Consider the following 19,245-nt stretch of genomic DNA (forward strand, 5'->3'; position numbering starts at 1 on the left):
TCTCTTGCATCCCACATTGTTGGCAGCTCATTAAACTGCAAGCCAACTGACATTTCACCCCAACTTCTCCTTCTCTCTCTCGTTCACATCATTAAGTGGCAGCGTCAGGCTCAAAGGTAGCTGGGCAAACTCTTTGAGAAAAATGGCTCGCCTGGCAAGCGGGTGTTTTGATGAGCTTGTCACTCCCTCACCCCAAACATGCCTCATTAGTAGTTCAGTCGAAACACCTATCCACACCCACCTCTACCTCATATTCCTCCCCCTCCCCTTTACATGCACACACACACACAGTTTCTTTCTCTTTCCGTTTCTCCCTCCATCTCCTGTCTCTCTCCCTACCCCCCTCCTGTTTTTCAGCTCTAATTAGCTGGCTTCTCCCTCTTCTGTGCTTTCCCAGTCACATCTCAAAGGGAGATGGATATGATTTTTCTTTAACCCAAAGGCCAACTTAATCAGCTGAATTAATGACTTTATTACTCATTAGGCTCCAGGCCATGGACCACATTTCTCTCTAATGCCCAGTGCTCCTCTCTCCGTCTCTCCCATTTCTACCCCCCCCCCCCCCCCCCCCCACACACACACACAGGTATTTGTACTTTTCAAAAATAGAAATAAGACAAGACAGAGAGACAAGGTGATAGGTGGATAGGTGGACATTATCAGAAATAAAATAATCATAGAGATATGATGTTGCAGGTGTTATTAATTGGTAGCTTTGAGTCATTCATGTGTGTAAAAGGAGCAGCACACATTCACAATGCCACTTTTAGCAATAATGTAATAATGACAAAAAAAAAAAAAACAAGGAATATTGGCTTCTTACAATTACTGTCACGTTAGTAATATCCATACAGTCATTTCAAGATTTTTATCAAATGTGCATGACTGTCAAAGACAACAAATGGCAACATGCATGGACACAAAAACAAACAAACAAAAAAAATAACTGCTATGCTCTACGTCTAAACACTGTTCTTTTAATGGCTAAAATACGATAATTAGTTGATACATCAGTGTCTCTCAGTAGATATATTACTGCAACTGAAAAACACCACTGATAAGGAAATGCGCCATTAGTCTTCTCATTTACGTGACAAACGCTAACAGGGCCCAAGGCCTATTGACTGAATGAGGTTCATCTTGTGACAAGCAAATAATGAGGTGGTTCTGAAACTTACTTCTTATTGCTATGACCAAAGAAAACAGCAACAGATACACCTCTACTCTGAGAGCAGAGATGGCCTTTTAGCTCAGATGATTTGCATGTTGTTAGCAATTAACAGACAGTGACTTGTAATTATATCCTGTTATTTAATGGTCATTGCATTTGATAGTAGGTGCTATGTTACAATATCTTTAGAATTTACATGTACTTAAAGAAATTAGGGGGGTTATATTAAAATGTTTATCAAACTAAGAGTTTATGCATGGCTAGCATGTTTCCATGGTTTTATACACTGTAAGTAGACCAAAGCCTGGTTTAATCTGCGATGACCTCATTGACATGCAGATATTGTTGTAGAACTTCACACATCAGGTTTTATTATTTCCTTCTCTGATGACCTGGCAATAATGTTGATGACTGATTAAAGATGAAAGTAAGATTTTTAAGAAAAAATTTTATACATGCCAGTGTCCCAGGAAACTGAACATGAATCTCTTAACTTGTTAAACATGGTTTCAGTGGTCAGACACACATAAGGCTACTTGCACAGCGTGATAAGTGACAATGGTTACACCATAGAATCATGTCTGCTTTTAATACAGCAAGGAAAAAATACAAAGGAAAAAAAGATTCAGTATTTATTTTGATGGAAAACCAGAATTTTTCCATATTATGTTAAGTTCTTAAAAAATTTTTTACTATGCATTGTAGATTTTGAAATCCACAAATTCAGTACAATCTTATGTTGGGAAAAGTATTTGGTGCTTGTAATATGCTTTTCAAATGTTGATTTTGAAAAGTATTCAAAAATGTTTTCTTAAAATGTGTTATTTCTCAATAAATTATTTGACTGCCAAACGTTGACAGAGCAGAGCTTCGAACTGCTGTAAACTACAATATCCTTCTTGCAATCGACGCCGTTATACCACCTGATGATGCACCTATTGACGATAGCGGTTATGAGCAGGTGAAACCTGTATGAATGGAAAACACTCATTATCAGCTACTGCTTCCTCAGAGAAGAAAGTTGATTGAAATCAGAGGTGTGAAAAACAGTGTATGCACACCACTTCAACCTGAACAATTACACAACTTTCCCCTGCAAGTATGTTCTAACTTTATGCAGTTTAATACCATTGCAAATTACATCTGTAGCTTACATTGAAACTTTAACATTTTCTTTCTTAAGCATGACACTTTGACAGCTTTTTGAAAATCTCACCTGAAAGCAAACACTGCTTGACAGCTGCAGTGTTGAGAAGAAAGGTGTGAGGAGGATGTTATTCTCTGTTTATACTGGAAACTAACATCTCTTCTCTTCCTGTTTCATTGAGAAGCACATTTTCCACAGGACCATTTAGTCAATTACACCTGAGTGTTACTGATTAATATGGACTGAAAATGTACCCAAGTTCTCAGCAACAAACACTTCCAACATCATCCTGTTGTATACACTAATGACTGGAGCATGTATGTGTGTCTGTGGGGGGGGGGGATTCCTTTAGCGCTCTTTTCTTTATCTCTGCCAATATAGATTCAGAATTGCAAATTAGCTTCTGGAAAAATATTTTTAAGGCTATGCTCACAGGCTCCTTGTCAAAGTTTGAGCTGACAATTACTCTCTTTGGGTCAACTCCAAAAGGGAGAAGGGACGGATAACTACAACCACGGCTAAATCTTCTGCATTCACTTCTGCTAACTGCACAGTCCAGTCATTCTCGCATTAAGACTCGCATTAAGAAGTTTGCCTGTAGGGTTTCAATGACAGCATAATATTTTTTAGTGGCTTCTGACTAAAAGTTCTCTTTTTTTTTTAGAATTTTGCAACATAAATGGTATCAAATCTTATTTATCAGTTTCTCCTAAAGTAACTTTTACCAAATATTGTGATTCATTCCATTATCTTTAATTAACATTCCTGTTATTATCATGCATGATCTGTGAAACAGTCTCTTTTTCGGCAAAGTAAGTTAAGTAAGTAAAGTAAGCATGTGGGTCTGTTGTGCTGAACACAAAGCTGCAGCCGCACATGAATTGTGCCATATATTGTTATACCCTGCCATCTAGTGGTGGACACATGTATTGAAAGATGTTATAAATACATGCTAATTTCTTTTCATTTTTTAAATACAAGACATTCCTTTCCAAAATGCTTCATTTAAAAAGTTAGTCTGACTTGATACAGTTTCACTTTTAAAAAACAACATATTTGACATACACATACCCAGCTGTTAGCACAGGCTTAAGATAATATCAACATAATGATGTTTTACTCAGATGTTACCCTAGTAATGAGCAAAATTGCACATTTCAGGTCTGCCTCTGCCTGGCATATGTTTCAACATTTGGCAGGAGTGAAAAAAAATAAACAAAAACATTTCTTATCTTAAGCATTACTGCTGCAGTATAGCTGCAGTATGTCTGTTACAATATTATAATCTAGTAAGGTTTAATTTGATTTAATTTACTTGATCCATCAGAGCATTTTATTAACTTACACAATAACAGTAACAATCCGAAACACAATCAGAATATACGCTTGTATGTAGTATTTCACTTTTTTATTTTTTTTATTTTTATTCATTATTATTGTTGTGTATTGAAGACAGAGAGGAAATGGTAAACTGATGCATTTCTTCTGTTAAGTTAATTAATAATGCTTGGGAAAAGTAGTTGGAGAAATTTCAATTTATTTGCAAAAATAAATAGTTTTAATGTTTGTACAAATGACGATTCTACTTAAATGAAAAAGAAGCACAAAATATAGTAGAGCCACAAACAATGTTTCTGTATTTATAGAGATAAACCATTTTTGTTAGGTGGGTTGAGTGATGTACTTGTGAATAGTCTTACCCACAGTGGTCAGAGTGCTCAGTTTGGAGAAGTAGGGAGGGGAGCTGAAGTAAGAGCCACTCAAAATGTTTTAGATAGTGGACAGTGTTGCAACACAGACATTCTGTGGTTAAGCGAAATCTAGTGACATTGTAAAAATGTGAAATCCAAACACTATCTAATGCAATGATGCACAATAACATAAGTGTTCCAACAGTATTGAAACTTCTAAGTTTTGATGTACTTAAGTTGGAAAAAAGAAAAAAATTGGTGAGCCCTTTCAGGCAAGCTATCAGACCAGTTCTCTCTTCAGCTTCACCAACTGAGAGCACACTTTACTACTATCTGCTCCAAGTAAGACACTAACCACTCATGGTTTTTCATACAACCAAACTTGAAAAAACTGAAATATCTCTTTCATTACAGCAGGGCTTTGAACAGGTGTTCTTATAGCCACAAAGTCTCTGTGGTCTCCTTTTGAAGATATAAAATGCTGTCTGTGGTCAATATGTAAAATAAAGTGATAGTTTCTGGCTCTCATCTGTCCGTTTGTCAAAGCACAGATCGATATTTACATGCAAACATGAGCCAAACTGCGCATGCATTCTCAGGATATACAAACACCCGAACACGCACAGCTAGCCTCACATGGTCGCCACGACAACATATTATCTCTTCACAGAATGAAGACCTGCAGGGAACAAGTAGAACAACAGATCATGAGAAAGTAGTTTTTGAAATAATATAGACAAATAAAACCCTAATTCCTAAAGAGTTAGGATGCTGTGTAAAATGTAAATAACAGAATGCAAAGATTTGCAAATCTCATAAGTACATTTTTACTAATAGAACATAGAAATGTAAAATGTTTAAAAAGTGAGACATTTTTACTAATTCATGAAAAATGTTTGGTCATATTGAATTTGACGTTTCAGAAAGGTCTCTTAACAACAGCCTGGAAACATTTGGCCTTAGGGCCCAAGGTGACAATGTTCAGAAAAACATCCAAAAACATTCAAGAACTACATCTTAGACTCATACAGGCCACAGTTAGCATGTTAAATGTTAAAGTTGATGACAATACAATTAGAAAAAGACTGAAAGAGTAAACTTTGTTTAGAAATGGCTGTTAAAAGATAGCATCATCTCTCTATTAAGAACACGGCAGCAAGTCATAGTTTTGCAAAGTTGCAGCTGAGCAAACAAACAGATTATAGACAACACCACAGTGGACATGTATCACCATAATGAAGAAAAACTAAACCCAGCACATCAGCTCAAACAACTCATACCAAGTGTCAAGTATGGTAGTGGTGGAATGATGATTTGGGGCTTGTTTTGCAGTCAAAGGACCTCAGCACTTTGTTCCACTCTGCTTTACTGTACACCAAAACACTATAGAGTAAAATCTAAGGCCATCTGTCTGACAGCTTAAGCTGAAACTGGGTCAAGGAGTTGCAATGGCTCGGTCAAAATCCCTAATTTACACATGCCAAACTGAAGCAGCTGAGTACTAAATCAGTGTTTGCTGGCCCGTCATACAGAGAATTGCATATTCAAGTTATTGCTGCTAAAAGTGCTTCTATAAGCTATTGAATCATGGGGTGTACTTAGTCTTTCAAACTTTTCTTCTGTATTTTGGCTTTGTTTTTGTTAAATAAATAATGACAATGTGTAATATATCATGTGTTAATTCTTATCTAGTATTTATGGACATAAGTCTAAAATCTAAAAACATTTGTAAATTGGAGTGGAGGATTTTATGACTTGTGCATCTGATGGTCATCAGACCAGTGTGACATAAATTTTGTTATTTTCATCAGTGCATGATACCACAAGAGGAACCAGTGGCAGACTACTTCTTCAGTGTACTATAGACCGATTATCGCCAATGCTTGGGAAGTGTTGGTACAGCTGAATCTTAAAAGGTAGTAGGTATTAAACAGCATGCGTGTTAGTACAGTTCCAGTTGGTTTGCACACAGACGTTGAACACAGCAATATGCACAAAAACATTTTTGCGCAGCCTTGATTAATACTCTCAACCTCACAATTGCCTGAGAGGAGAAATGGGTTTCCTTGGTTTTTGGGTTCATGGGTTTTTGCTTGAAGCACTGTAACTTGTAACATTATTTTTTGGAATGGATGCCACACAAAAGTCCTTTTAAAGTTTATGTCCTCACCTGGCTAAAGGATTTTCTAACCACATATCCTACCTGCTGAGCCCACTATGTTTAAAAACTATCTTACCTGAGGCAGATGGCAAAGGCTCTACGAGCATTGCGGTGCAAGAAGTGTATAGGAAAGCCTTTGAAGGTGTGTCCGTCTGCAACGACTCTCCTCACTGCGTCCTGGAACTCCTCATTGCCACAGGAGACCCCAGTACAACGCTCCATTTCATAGGCTGATAGGGCAGAGGACAGCAGGTAGGACAGGTGGTCGTCCCACACTGTTGCTAGATCCAGGTCCTAGAGGAGACAACCCCACAGTGCCCTTGATGCTTATGCTTCAGACTCTATGTACATCATCTTTAACTCACGTTTTTCATAAAACTTTTGTGATATTTTTATTGTGTTTTTCTAAATTTCAGGGCTTTGAATTAGATGTATACAAGTATTAGTAGATTTGCATTGCTTTCATTTGTAAAAATGCTCTCAGCAGGTTTTGTTGACATCACAGTAAAGGTGAGATAAGCATTATCTAAAATTCCAAACCATAAGGTAGCCCCACCCAGTCCAGTGAGGTTACACGAGTGTCATCGGATCGGATTAATGGCTAAATTACAAAAAAATTAAGTTATTCAGTTCATGTAGACACCTTAATCTGACAAAAAAACGGATCGTATCGGGTTACTTGCGATCGAATTAAGACCCCCGAGATAACTCGATCCAAATGGTCACCCGGAAGTCGAAGTCGAAGGAGACGATGGCTGTGTCCGAAATCACTCACTCATTCCCTACTCTCTATATAGGGAAATAAATGTAGTGCACTAGCTCAACAGAAAAATCTTTCGGTCACTATCAGACACTACTCTCGGCGCCGGTAATTACGTCATCGCTGTCGCACAATTAAAATGTACCACATTAATGTCATCTCACACAATCTTGTCCGTTTACTACTGCATTTTTGTTAAATTAGAGACTTTTGATTACCGTCATGTAATTTTTGTTTGTTTTAATCTTGTTTTCTATTTAAGCATATTTTCATATCTTGTTCTCTTGGCTCTTTAGTAACAGCAAGTTACAGTGTAACCTACTGGAATGTTTAATTATATGCTGTTCGTTTTACACTTTTTTTCAATGAATATAGGAAGCCATTTAAATTACCTGACTACTTTTTATTGCCTTTTTAATTAGAGTAATATATATATTTTTTTAATTCTGTGAACAATAAACTACCCTCTGTCAAACTACAACCACTACTGGCAAAACTTCCTGAACCTTAGGCAGCTCCTTTGTTTCTTGTCTCACAATATTGGACAAGCTGATTAATCCAGTTGTGTCTGAGTAGTCACAATGGTCAGATTCACTCAGCTTTTAGTCACACACAGCCATCATTAATAAATGGCGAATTAAGCTTTACTTATTAAATGATCTATGTACATTTTCTAGATAAAGCTGCAACCATCTCTATTACCAAAATTTAAATATGAATTTAACATCCGTCTGCCATCCCTTACGCGCAGCCCAGAGAATTTTTGGCAATGCATTATGGGATATCTTGCTCCAGTTAGTGACCATCGGATGCTCACTACATTTCGCGTTGAATTGTGGAATACATTGAGTGCACTATATAGTGAGCATCAAAAATCCCTAAACATTCGGACACTATATTACTATATAGCACTATATATACTACATAGTGGTTAGGGAGTGATTTTGGACACAGCCGATATTACTGCTGTTGTTGTTCATCTTGTTTTTCGTTCGCCATCTTTCTCGAATGCCTTAGTTTTGTTGTTGTTGTTGTTGTTGGTGGTGAAGACGTCAACCAGAAGTGGCTCTATTAGCGATAGTTAAGATGGGTACAGCGCTACCTATTGTACTGGGGTATTACATGCTTTGTGCCAGTGATTCAATTAATTCACCGCCATAAATCCAATAAGGAGCATAACCCAACTATAGCTATAATCAAGTTAATCTCATCATGTAGACCCACTGTCAGTTTGTGTTATTTTACCTTCCTGTGCTCAGAGATCAAGTAGCGCATCTCCAGCTCCAGCTGGTTGCTGGCTGCTGCAGGTTCCAGAGACGGAGCAGAGAGAGGCGGCAGAGGGGGCAATGAGGTGGTAGAGCCTGGGGCACAGACAGACCTCAGAGCCTCGTCACTCATTGCTTTCCAGCGTGATGGATTCTGAAGAAAAAGAGTGGAAAATATGCTCAAACCAGATTCCCCTTACCATGTCCCCAACCTTGGAGTTTCATGCCTTGCTTTAGAGCAACATGACAGGACAGAAAACTGCTGATAAATTACACTGTTACAAATTCAATTTCATTGTCCAGAAACTGGCTCCTGGTGGGATGATCGAAAATGGCAAAATCCAGTAAGCTTTTTTTTTATCCTGTGATTAAGTGCCTCATTTAGCTGATTGGATATTATTTACTTGCTGTTATGCAGCATAAATAAATATTTTAATACTTAAGCACTGACAAATGAATGACAAATGACAAAGGAACAAGTCTCAGTATGTTTGTGTGCGTGTTCTTTGCTATTCTGTACGTCTTCAAACTCTGCACTGCTTCGGCCCCAAGGAAGTGCAGTCTTGACTCGGATGTTGTTTTCTGTTCTGCACTAACAACTATCACTTACCTACATGTCAAGCATTTAGGGGGGGGGGGGGGTGATAAATTGGAGCACCACCACAAGTAAATTATCAAACTGGGGGAACACAAAGTTGGTACAGTTCTAAAAAATGTCTCTCATCACACACAGTTTCAGGTAGTTATGGCAAAGCAAGTGACTCATGCTAGTTTCCCTTTAATTATGGCTAGCATTAGTTCTGCTCTTCTGGCTCATTTCATGGGTTTTGTGTTCATTAGCACCAACAAACACACACTTCTACTGTTCAGCGTGGATATCCTTATAGATGTCCTCATTTCAAAACAGTAATATGTCTATGTCTGTTCTTTCACAATTTATTTCCCGCATATGAAGCATCTAGAGCGCACTGTACCTTCTATGCATAGTGGACATGCTCAAGGACGTCGATAAATTCTAGATACAGAAAATAATTTGGTTTAGACTATCCATGAAATGGCATTGCACTATTTTCCACAAAGTCATAATTTATCAATTCAATCCCTTCCAACACAAAAAATGTGAACCGTGAATTTGTATTTCATATTGTATTTTGACATTCTTTCAACACAAAAGTGTCTAAATAAATGTAACATTGGGCCATGAAATATAAGTGAAACTAATTCAATTTTGGGAAACTTTGAGGAACTTTGAGTTCCAACCTGAAAGTCAAAAACACAGAGCTCCACAGCTTCAGAGGGCTGGCAGTTGGCCAGGAAGGTCTGCTGGTTGAAGACACAACCCACAGTGCGGTAGGGGGAAGAGGGTTTGGGTTGATGGGCCAGGGGAGGGGCGTCTGGATCAATGGCCCTGTGCAAATACCTGACCACACATAAGAATAAAAAATGAAAATCAAATCAACCAGGCCAGTTTAACCTACACATCATGTAACATGTTTGTAATGATTAATATGGCATGCAATACAAAAAAACAAAGATCTATATATCCTTGTTGTTATGACATTTTGGTAAAATGTATTACATTTAGTGATAAAACATGTTGTAGCTTAAAAAATTAGGCCAACATTTCGTGGTGGCAAATTTCTGAAACTCTAAAATAGGATGAGTTGTTCTATGGTCAAAGCCTGGCCACCAAATTTCATCTAAATTCTTTTATGTGATTCTACGATATTTTGCACGGATGCACACACACTCTCTTTTCAATGTGTTAAACAAAGCATCAAAAAGGTCAGTGTAGCTAAAATTCTTTCACAGGCAGAGTTTAATTGTAAACATCACAGGAAAAATCTAAATATGAAACTTAAGTGGCTTTTCTGGGATAAGCATATGCGTATCAAAAATAAGGGAAAAATTATTTGACCTGTGTGCTGTAAGACTCTCCCAGAAAGTGATGCTCCCATCAGTACCACGGGTCAGGACCCAGGCATGTGGCACTCCCTTGGCTTTGGTGCCCACGCACACATATGCATCCAGGCCAAAGCCCAGCAGGAGACTGCACAGCAGGGTAGCATGGTCCTCACAGTCTCCCTGAGGGGGGGGGTTTGATACTTGGTCAGGATCCATAGGAAAGTTTGACATCTACATGTGTTAGTCAAATGTTTCTTGTAGTTCAACAGGCTTTTATCAGGTATTTTTGGACTTGCAAAGTTATGGCATATTCTTTTAATTCATGGTGTGACTTGTCCAAATAATGAACCTTCAGCGAGCTCAACTTGTAGAAGATTATGATATGTAGTTACAGTCTCTGAAAGCTTGTAACTGGACCACTGAAGTTGGATTATTTTGTTACATATACAGTTCTCACAGATCAGCAATTTACTTTCATACGCAGAAGAGCCTTTTTGTTTTTCTTAGAGGATACGTGGAGTACGATGTGCATGACAAAGAATTTTAGAGTTCAAAAAAGTTTTTAAAAAAGTCAGCTTAATTCCATAAATATTATGACTTAGTTAGTTTCACTTCCGTAATATTATAACTTCATTTCTGAATTAAACATAACTTTATTATTTAAATGTTGAACTTCAACCCACAAATATTACAAGAAACTGTTAGAAACAGTACAACTTCACTTATTCAGTGTTACGTGCTAGGCAGCCAGGTATTCTGTGTTTTTGTGCCCTGGGGTACCCTTTACACTTTTGCACTCACGTAGCTGATCATTGTTATCACTAGGTTTATTGGTTGTGGCACCACTGTACTGTTTTGAGTCTTTTGTTAGACAAGCCAGTTAGGTATTTTGTTTACTTTCTTTCTTCAGAGGTAGTACAGACAGGCCTTCTTTTGTTATATTAAACTAATTTTATTTGGCACAATCACTTTGTCCCACCCTTCCCCACTTTGGAGTGGGTTTTTTTGTTTCAACAAATCTCACTTCCATTGAGAATTGTTTGATTTACTGGTTGTCGTGTTATTGTCTGCCAACTGGTTTCACCAAGTGGACGTAACATTCAGATATTAAACTTCTACTTTAATTAAATATTAATACCTTCTCTAAATATTAGCCTATTTCTGAGATATTACAAGTAATTCCTTAAAAATTATTATAAACCAATTCGCTGAATATGTAATAAAATTAATCTGAAATATCAGAATTCAATTTCCAAACTATGACAACTTAATTCCTAAAACATCAATGACAAAAGCCAAAAAATCTTATTTTATTTTACATTAATTCCAGAAATATTTCAACTTTACTGTATCTCTGCTTTTTTATTGAAATAAAACAGCTTTGAAGCAGTCTTGAAAGATACCAAATTTCCATTAGAACCATTATCTCACTTCTTAATTATTAGAACACTGTTCTCCAATATTACGACTTTATTTGCAAATATATCTAAAAATATTACAACTTTATTCTGTTATATAATATAATATATTTTTTCTTTGATCACCTGAATATTAATACAGCAACTTAATTCCTGTTCAAAAGAAACACAACATCCTATTCTTGCTGCACTGTTGGCCTTTTTCAAAAGTGTTGAACACACAAAAGACAAGTCTGTTGGAGAGGAAATAAGCTCTGTAGTAATCAAACTGCCCATGACAGTAAGCAACTCTTATTTCACTTGTCCAACTTTTCTAGTAAAAATGTCTGTGTTGAGCTAGGAACTACTGTTGTCATGTCCTGGCTCAAGCTACAGGCAAGTCAGAATGATAGATGCTCCCTAGCAGTGCTAAAATGGATGGTAGCATCAGAAAAGGCTGGGGACTGATGAGGCCAAATTAATTTTCCCTGGAATGAAACTCATAAATCACAGCTGACAAGGGCCACTTTGTGCGAGTTGTACTGTGTCTGTGTTGCCACCCACTCACAGAAAAGGCACTGAACTTTTATCCTATGGTGGTCTGGGAAATTCCCCACTTTCAAATCGCGAGATGAAAATGCAGCAGACAGTCATCAATGCACAAATCCTCTTTCCTCTGAAATAACAGCATATGCCCTACTCAGAAATGGAGTCAGTTTAAAGGCAGCTGAGTCGAGTTTACACTTTCTGACTTTAAGAAAAAAAAAAAAAACTCTTTTCTTGGGCAGCAAATTATACACCTGTGGCTACAATGAAAACATTGACTGGAGCCACAGGAAACTTACTGAGGTTTCATGAGAATATGGGCTCTTCAGTTTTTATGTAAGCAAGGATCATGCAACTCACCTTAAATGATCCCCTCCTGATACTGGGCTGATCCAAAAAATGTGCCCTTTAAAATAAGTATATATTGCTCTACAGTTCTGTGTAGTATTGAGTAAACATAGATGTCATTAAAATGAGAAAATATTAATCTCTGATTATTTCACAGTGGTTGACTCTAAAAAAAAAATAAAAATACCCATAACCCTATAAAAGTGTGTAGAATTAAAATATCTTGAGTTTAAGTTGAGTTTGAAAGTGAACCCAGAAGGTGCTGAGACAGAGATAGACAGAATTCAGCTGACTTAATTTGTCTAGTGGAAATACATCCGACCTCGGGCTGAAATAATCTCTTAGATCATGGAAAAAAAAAACGTTTCCCTTTTTTAAATTCCGGTTGCTAATGGTTAAAATATGCTTTTAAAGACCTTTTTTGTAAAAATGAAGGTATCCTCAACATTCTCAGCAAATTAACATTAAAAATGGTAAGATTGTACTATCAAAGTATGGAATGCAGTTCAATCTATATATTTTTTTAAAAAACAAATAAATAAATGTATTATTCAAATGTATTATTCAAATCCTGAACCTAATAGATATGAAAATATAGATGTGGTGTAACATTATAAATTTGACTGTTAAACAAGATAAATTCATCCATTCATTAGGCATGATTCTTTGACTTTTTCTGTCACACACACACTATTACACACACATTATATATATATATGTATATATATGAGTATGTGGTAATGCAGGATAAAGCCTCTTTTTTATGGAAAAATTTCTCATCACAACCCATCCCTCTTGTGGCCACTGAACAGCAAGAAACTTACCTTCCCTCTACACAGGAAAGCCATTAATGTGCACCACTGCTCCTGCTTGCTGCCTCCTCCTCCCACAACTGGTGCCTTCTCATGGGCCAGCAGGCTGACGAAGCGGGCTGCCTGTCGAGGGCTCTCCAGGAGGCGGCCAGCCCAGAGGACACGCACATAGGAGCAGACTGGTCTGTTTACACCATTCTCATCCTGTATAGAGTAAAGACACAAGCCAGGTTGTAATAGAATTGATGTAGTTAAATTTAAGTTGTCTGCTAAACTAGTTAGAAATGTGAGAAATCCTCTTTCTAAATCACAAACACAATATACTGTTGTCTCATTCCCAGCTGATTATGTTAAGTTTAACTGGTTTGTTATTACGAATGAGTAAAGAAAATGTTTGCGTAAGGAGGAAAGACGTTATAAGAAGTAAAAAAATAAAATAAAATTTAAAAAAAATGTTTTAAAATCATTTCTCTCTTTTTTTTTTAAATAACAAAGACAAACCTGTGCAAAGATCTTGACCAATTTGGATTGGTGAGATGGTCGGATCTCCAGGAACTCTCTCCACCACTGTTTGGCATACACCAAGAAGAGCCTCTCCTTCTCTGCTGTCCTCTGTCTCTCCAGTGATTGCTGAATGAGGAGCACAGTAACAGTAATGCCTCAATACGCAACTTTGATGTTTCTTTAACAGCACTGTCTTCATAAGTCTTTTTTGCAAGGAAAATTGATTCCTGACAGTAGTAATAGAATTCTGTTGTAATGATCCACTATTGGCTCACAGCTGATTCATAAATAATGACACAGATAAATGAACAGCAGGATGTTTAAAAGAGGGGGACGAAGCCACTGCAACGTAAGCCAATTTTTTGTGTAATACAGTTTTGAAACCATGAACAATTTTAGGGGGCAGAAGTGATGGATATGTGGGTGGAGTCTGAAAGTGACACTTGAAACTTGATTGGACAAAAATTCCTCTTTTAGAGGCCTTATATTTTCCTAATCATAGAATTACTTTCAAAGGTTCCACCTAAATGGTTTGTGGAGAAAATGTTGTCGCTTTGTATTTCATAAGAGATGTTTAGGCTTTGTGAATGGGAGTCTGCTATAGCCAGATGCTTTTTGGGCCCATCACCAAGTGCCCTCAGTGGTTATTGTACATTAACATTCCTGAGCACTGGCTTCACATATCCTATCCAGTGGCTTTGTCCATCTTTTATACACATCTCATGGAACAAACAAACAGACTGATAAAAAAATAATCTGTTGCGCTGACCTGTGTGCTGATGACATCAGCGCTAATAGTCTCTGAGAGAGGAGGGTAGAGCTCCAGACTGACAGTCAAAACACCAACTGGGACTTTGCATTCACTTCCTGATGAAATACAAAGGTATCACAAAGAGCTGTTTCCAACTTCAGATGAGATTAAAAGCTAAATGGATTTGTTTTTGACAAAATAAATTATTTTTTACATGTACTTACTGATTAATATATACCTATCAGCACAAATAATTGTTTGTATTTTACAGCATAGTGGAATTGTTTAGGTACAATTCTTGTGAATCTCCAAAAACTAATTTGTGTTCCTGTTTAAAAGGGTACTGTTTAAAAGTTTTTGCCACAACAAACCTTTTTATGTCCATGACTGCATCTTTTTTTTTTTTTCTCATTCAGTTATTAAGAATGAATATGAATATGCTAACATAGCCCCGTCCTTTCTATGGCTGCTTGTTTGAACCAGAGAGTCATTTGACCTGTTTGAAGGTGGCTAAAGTAGAATCACCACGGGAACAGGTCTATTTTTTCACTGGCTCCTTTATTAGCCGCACTCATGTACACTCAAACACCTTCCACACCGTATTTCCTCTTCTCCTACCTTGTCTAAACATGCGCACCCAGCGACACCATGCCACCTAGTGGTGGACACAACATCATTCTCAAGGAAAGAAAGTTGAATTATACAAAGCTGCATGCAAATAAAAGTATCAGAGTGGTAATGTATTCACTTTTTATGGCTTTCTTTTTTCTTTTTTTCTTTTTTTCTCTCCCCCTTGTCCTGTTCAGCATTATGGCAGCAGAATTGTAGTCTGAATACCTTTGATGCCAAACAGATTTGCTTTGGGAAGGGAAGCTCCCCTTGATGCCCATTTATTTATTTCTGTTGACAATATATAACATGTAATAGAACTGAACCGGACCGGGGGACAAGGAAAGAAGAAGATGAAAGAAGAGGAAAGAAGAGGAAACAGAACAAAAATAGAAACAAAAACCAGACAACCAGCTGCTTTTTATGGCTTTCAACGGAATTGGAAATACTTTTCTGGTTGGCTGCTAGCAGCTATGCCGGTCAGACTAGCTGTTAAGTCAGCCTCCTTAACTGACCCCAGCTACAAAGCAGTGAATTTCTATTATTTTTTAAAGCAAAAGACTGCAAATACATTATTATTATGTACTCCTGAACAAGGTTAAATACTTTATTTTTAGCAGAGGAGGACTTTGATAAGACAAAATGTAATTAACAAAAACACATGAATAGGGATATAAAGTTCAAACTTTTAAGTAATAACTGAAAAATCTAATTCATCAATCTCCATTATTAGTACATTTATTTCAGTAAAATCTATGAAAAGCTTTCGCTTAAACAGACTATTCTCACTCACTGATATTGCAACATTCACTCATTTAAAGGATTGGGATATTTCTCCCTCAACTGCCGATAAAATGTAGAAGACAATGATTGAAATTCCTAACTTTTACTGTATATCTGAATAGTTTTTAAAAAAAAAAGGCGTCTCATGTGAGAGAGCAATGGCCCCAACATTCAATCAAGAGTTCTCACGGAAACAGCTTTCAAATAATAAATCAAGTAAATGACTGACTCAGCACACGCAGTTAATGCTACAGAGCAAGTGAGAGTGTATATGCTGGTAACAGTGGTTCTATACTCTTTTCTGCTGTTGCTGTCAACTTGCTTGTCAATATCACTGATCCCTCTACCGATGAAAGAAGGAAACATTATCTGCAGAAACAAAAGGGTACATTCCCTTTAGATCAGATTTTTTTCTCTTTCACAAAGTTACAACAAGACCAAACTTAATTTGTTATGAACATCAACAACATCCCACTAACATCTGGTTATGTAAGAACTGAAGCTGTCCTTTTGCCTTCTTTTTAAGATCCTAGGATTACCATGACCTGGATGACCAAGAATCTATACCAACATTTTTTTCCATGCAAGTCCATGTTGGAGAATATGCATGATGGCCACACCCTCAACCTGCATCAGCTGCCTGCATCTTAGGAACACCTGCCCAACTTTGATGCTCTCAAACATCAGCCAGTTTCACCCAAAGATTACACTTTAACGCTACAGCGAACTCGCCGTCATTATTATGCTGTTGCTTGCTTTTTGTATATTGACTCTGACAAAATAAGAGGCATGATCAGTCCCTAATTTCAAATAGCATCCTGGTGCCGTGGACGCAAAGTAGTGATCACAGCACAGATGTTCAGTTTAGTGGGGCATGCTCCACAGTGCGACTGCAAAGGTTCTCACTGGGAGTTAATACAAAAGTGACCAATAATTAATTCTCTACACCCTCTAACTGCCAGTGAGGTACAAAGAGGGAGTCTTCATGTGTAAACAAATCTTCTGACTAAAACTTTTCCACAGGAAGGGAACTCTTTCATTAAATATTTTCGGTTGGCTGTAGAGGTGACATCTTTTCTGAAAGTTATGAAAGGAATCACTCAGCAGCTGAATCATTGTTGCTCACCAACTCCCATTAGCTCCACAGCAAAGCATGTTTGGCCACTTGGTGAGATGAGGACTGTCCTCCAGTCCAGAAAGTAGGATGAGACCAGTGTTGTCTCACTGGAGGTGTCCGTCTTAATCAGCACAAAGTGGACCGGGTCACACAATGACAGCATGGTGGTCGCATCTGCTATCTTACTGCCATTTCCTGCAATACCAGAAGTATTTAAAAAAAAAACTCAAAGGCTCAGTATTGAAATATAGATTATATTGAAAATAGTTTACTCTTACCTATGCCATCCTTGTGGATCTCAAGGAGGAAGCCTTCCCTCAGATCGGGCTCACAGGCACACGGCACCGGTTTAGAGCGAAACCGCTGGTTGCGGAAGTGCAGGTAAAGTGTAAAGGTAGAACACACCTGACCAGGTAAAGGCTCCGGGTCCTGGAGGTGTTCAAGAAAGGCCTTACCTCCAAGCACTTGGAGATAGAGGTATCGTCTGGATGGATCAATATTGGCTAAGAAAGAAGAAAAACACTAACAGGATGACATCACCTTAAATAGTCTCAGAGTAAGAATGGAGCACATGCTATCGAATCAGTTTATCTAGGTTTGTAAGGGATGTTTCTTACTTTTTTTCAGCTGTATAATATCTTTGTCAACAAAATGAGTAGCAGGCTTGGGATTAGATCCTGACCCCGCATCTGTGGCAGGTTCCTTCGAAGACAGACAAAATGATTTATTCCTTTTAAGTAGGGACTGACAACATACAAAGGATAAAGCACATTCTTAATCTATTTTAAAAATTGTAAGCAAAGTGCTGAGAACCTGGTGAAAATGGAGGTCTTTCATCACATCATCTATGATGCCCCTGCGCTGCAGAGCGTGTAGGAAGTCTGTCTCTGAGAGAGGTCGTTGTGCTGAGCCTTGATCATCTCTCATAGTCTCAGCCAGAAACTCTCGGATCCTCCCATGGATATCAATCTGACAAGCAAAAAAAATATTGCATTTCCTTTCCCACTTAGTTTATTACCAATGAGAGTTCATATGACAAAGGGATGGCATAAAGAAACAGTTGTAAAGCAATGGATTTATAAGAATATTTATCAAATAAACCCATATCAATAAAAACGAAAAGAGCTCCACCTTTAGGGTTTTTCCACAGATATCCTCCTTCTAATATTATATACTTGTGGTGTACTGAAAAATAAAGAATTTTGCCAACAGTCCCCTGGAGGCTACATAGAAGCTTCTTATCGTCACAAGAAGATGACAGCTAAGGGAAGTTGTAAATAACACTTTAGAATGAGCAAGAACAGCCGAACCGAACAGTGTTGTGGTTTGGTTGTGCCAGATTTAAATGTCATTTATCGTGTTTGTCCGTCCGTCAATAAGCAGTCGACAAGGCAGAAAGCACACGGTCGACACATCTTTCTCCCTTTGTGAAAAAACGTCTCCCTGTATAATGACGTTAAGAATTGGTAAGAATTGAGGAATAAAGATTGATATTACTTAAAACACGTATTTTTAAAAAAAAATAATAATTCTAGTCTATGTTGTTTACTCACCTTAAGCAGATGGTTGTGTATGATCTGCTTCAACTCGGAAGCCTTCTCGGGTGGTAGAGACATTACAGCTGATAAGCTCCAAAAGCCAAAACAGATGGACTATTTAGAAAAATGATAATAATAACGGTGTATTTTCTTGTTTGAGCTATGTTCGATACTTGTGTGCATTTGTCGTTTTTAGACTGCAAGTTTTATTGTGTTGACAGTCACAACTGCCAGTTTAAACTTTGGCGAAAAAGCAAGCGGGAATACGACTTCGTTGATGCCTGAAGAAAAAATTATACCCTAATTCTACCTTTAAACTAAATTATTCATATCAAGTGCATTATAACTAGTGGAATATTTCATTTCAGAGGATGTACAATTTATCTTTATTCAGTATTTGTTGAAAAATATTTCAATATTTATTCAGGGATATATATTGGCTTTCCCTGCTGACATAATAACAAGCGACACTGCGCAAGAAGGACCTTTTTAAAGTCTAAATTGTAGTTCGAACCACATTTAATGGTTCAGGGCAATTTAACGTTATCCCTTTTTAAAATCGGTCTTGATTTATTTAGATTATATTGTTATGAAATACGTCAAATCAAGTAAATACCAAACAATCTAAGATAAGTTAGATATTTTATTTAGCATGTAAGTTGGTACGTTTACGACTACCGTGGAAGCGTTATCCCCGTAATTTTTCAAAGCCCACTTAAAATCAAGGCCAAGTTCACTTC

General features: G+C 37.4%; 1 protein-coding gene across 2 annotated transcripts in view; it reads right to left on the minus strand.

The window, feature by feature from the left end:
• cep76 (centrosomal protein 76) overlaps positions 1-18,745 on the minus strand; it is a 35,270-nt gene extending 16,525 nt beyond the window's left edge. Inside the window, exons 1-13 of one of the 2 annotated variants that reach the window (XM_072394947.1) lie at positions 18,521-18,745; positions 17,781-17,936; positions 17,585-17,669; positions 17,246-17,470; positions 16,977-17,162; positions 14,477-14,574; positions 13,705-13,833; positions 13,216-13,407; positions 10,114-10,280; positions 9,456-9,615; positions 8,176-8,349; positions 6,247-6,464; positions 3,822-4,688 (exon numbers count right to left, since the gene is read on the minus strand). In XM_072394947.1, coding sequence (XP_072251048.1) covers positions 4,550-4,688; positions 6,247-6,464; positions 8,176-8,349; positions 9,456-9,615; positions 10,114-10,280; positions 13,216-13,407; positions 13,705-13,833; positions 14,477-14,574; positions 16,977-17,162; positions 17,246-17,470; positions 17,585-17,669; positions 17,781-17,936; positions 18,521-18,583 — 1,992 coding nt within the window. In that variant the 5' untranslated portion in view covers positions 18,584-18,745 and the 3' untranslated portion in view covers positions 3,822-4,549. Of the gene's footprint in view, positions 1-3,821; positions 4,689-6,246; positions 6,465-8,175; positions 8,350-9,455; positions 9,616-10,113; positions 10,281-13,215; positions 13,408-13,704; positions 13,834-14,476; positions 14,575-16,976; positions 17,163-17,245; positions 17,471-17,584; positions 17,670-17,780; positions 17,937-18,520 lie in introns of those variants that run through there. The other variant, XM_072394948.1, reaches the window with a different exon arrangement.
• Between the last annotated feature and the right edge of the window lie 500 nt (positions 18,746-19,245).

This window comes from Leuresthes tenuis, unplaced genomic scaffold, assembly GCF_036924035.1.
Source record: "Leuresthes tenuis unplaced genomic scaffold, fLeuTen1.0.hap1 SCAF_10, whole genome shotgun sequence".
NCBI classification, from domain to species: Eukaryota; Metazoa; Chordata; class Actinopteri; order Atheriniformes; family Atherinopsidae; genus Leuresthes; species Leuresthes tenuis.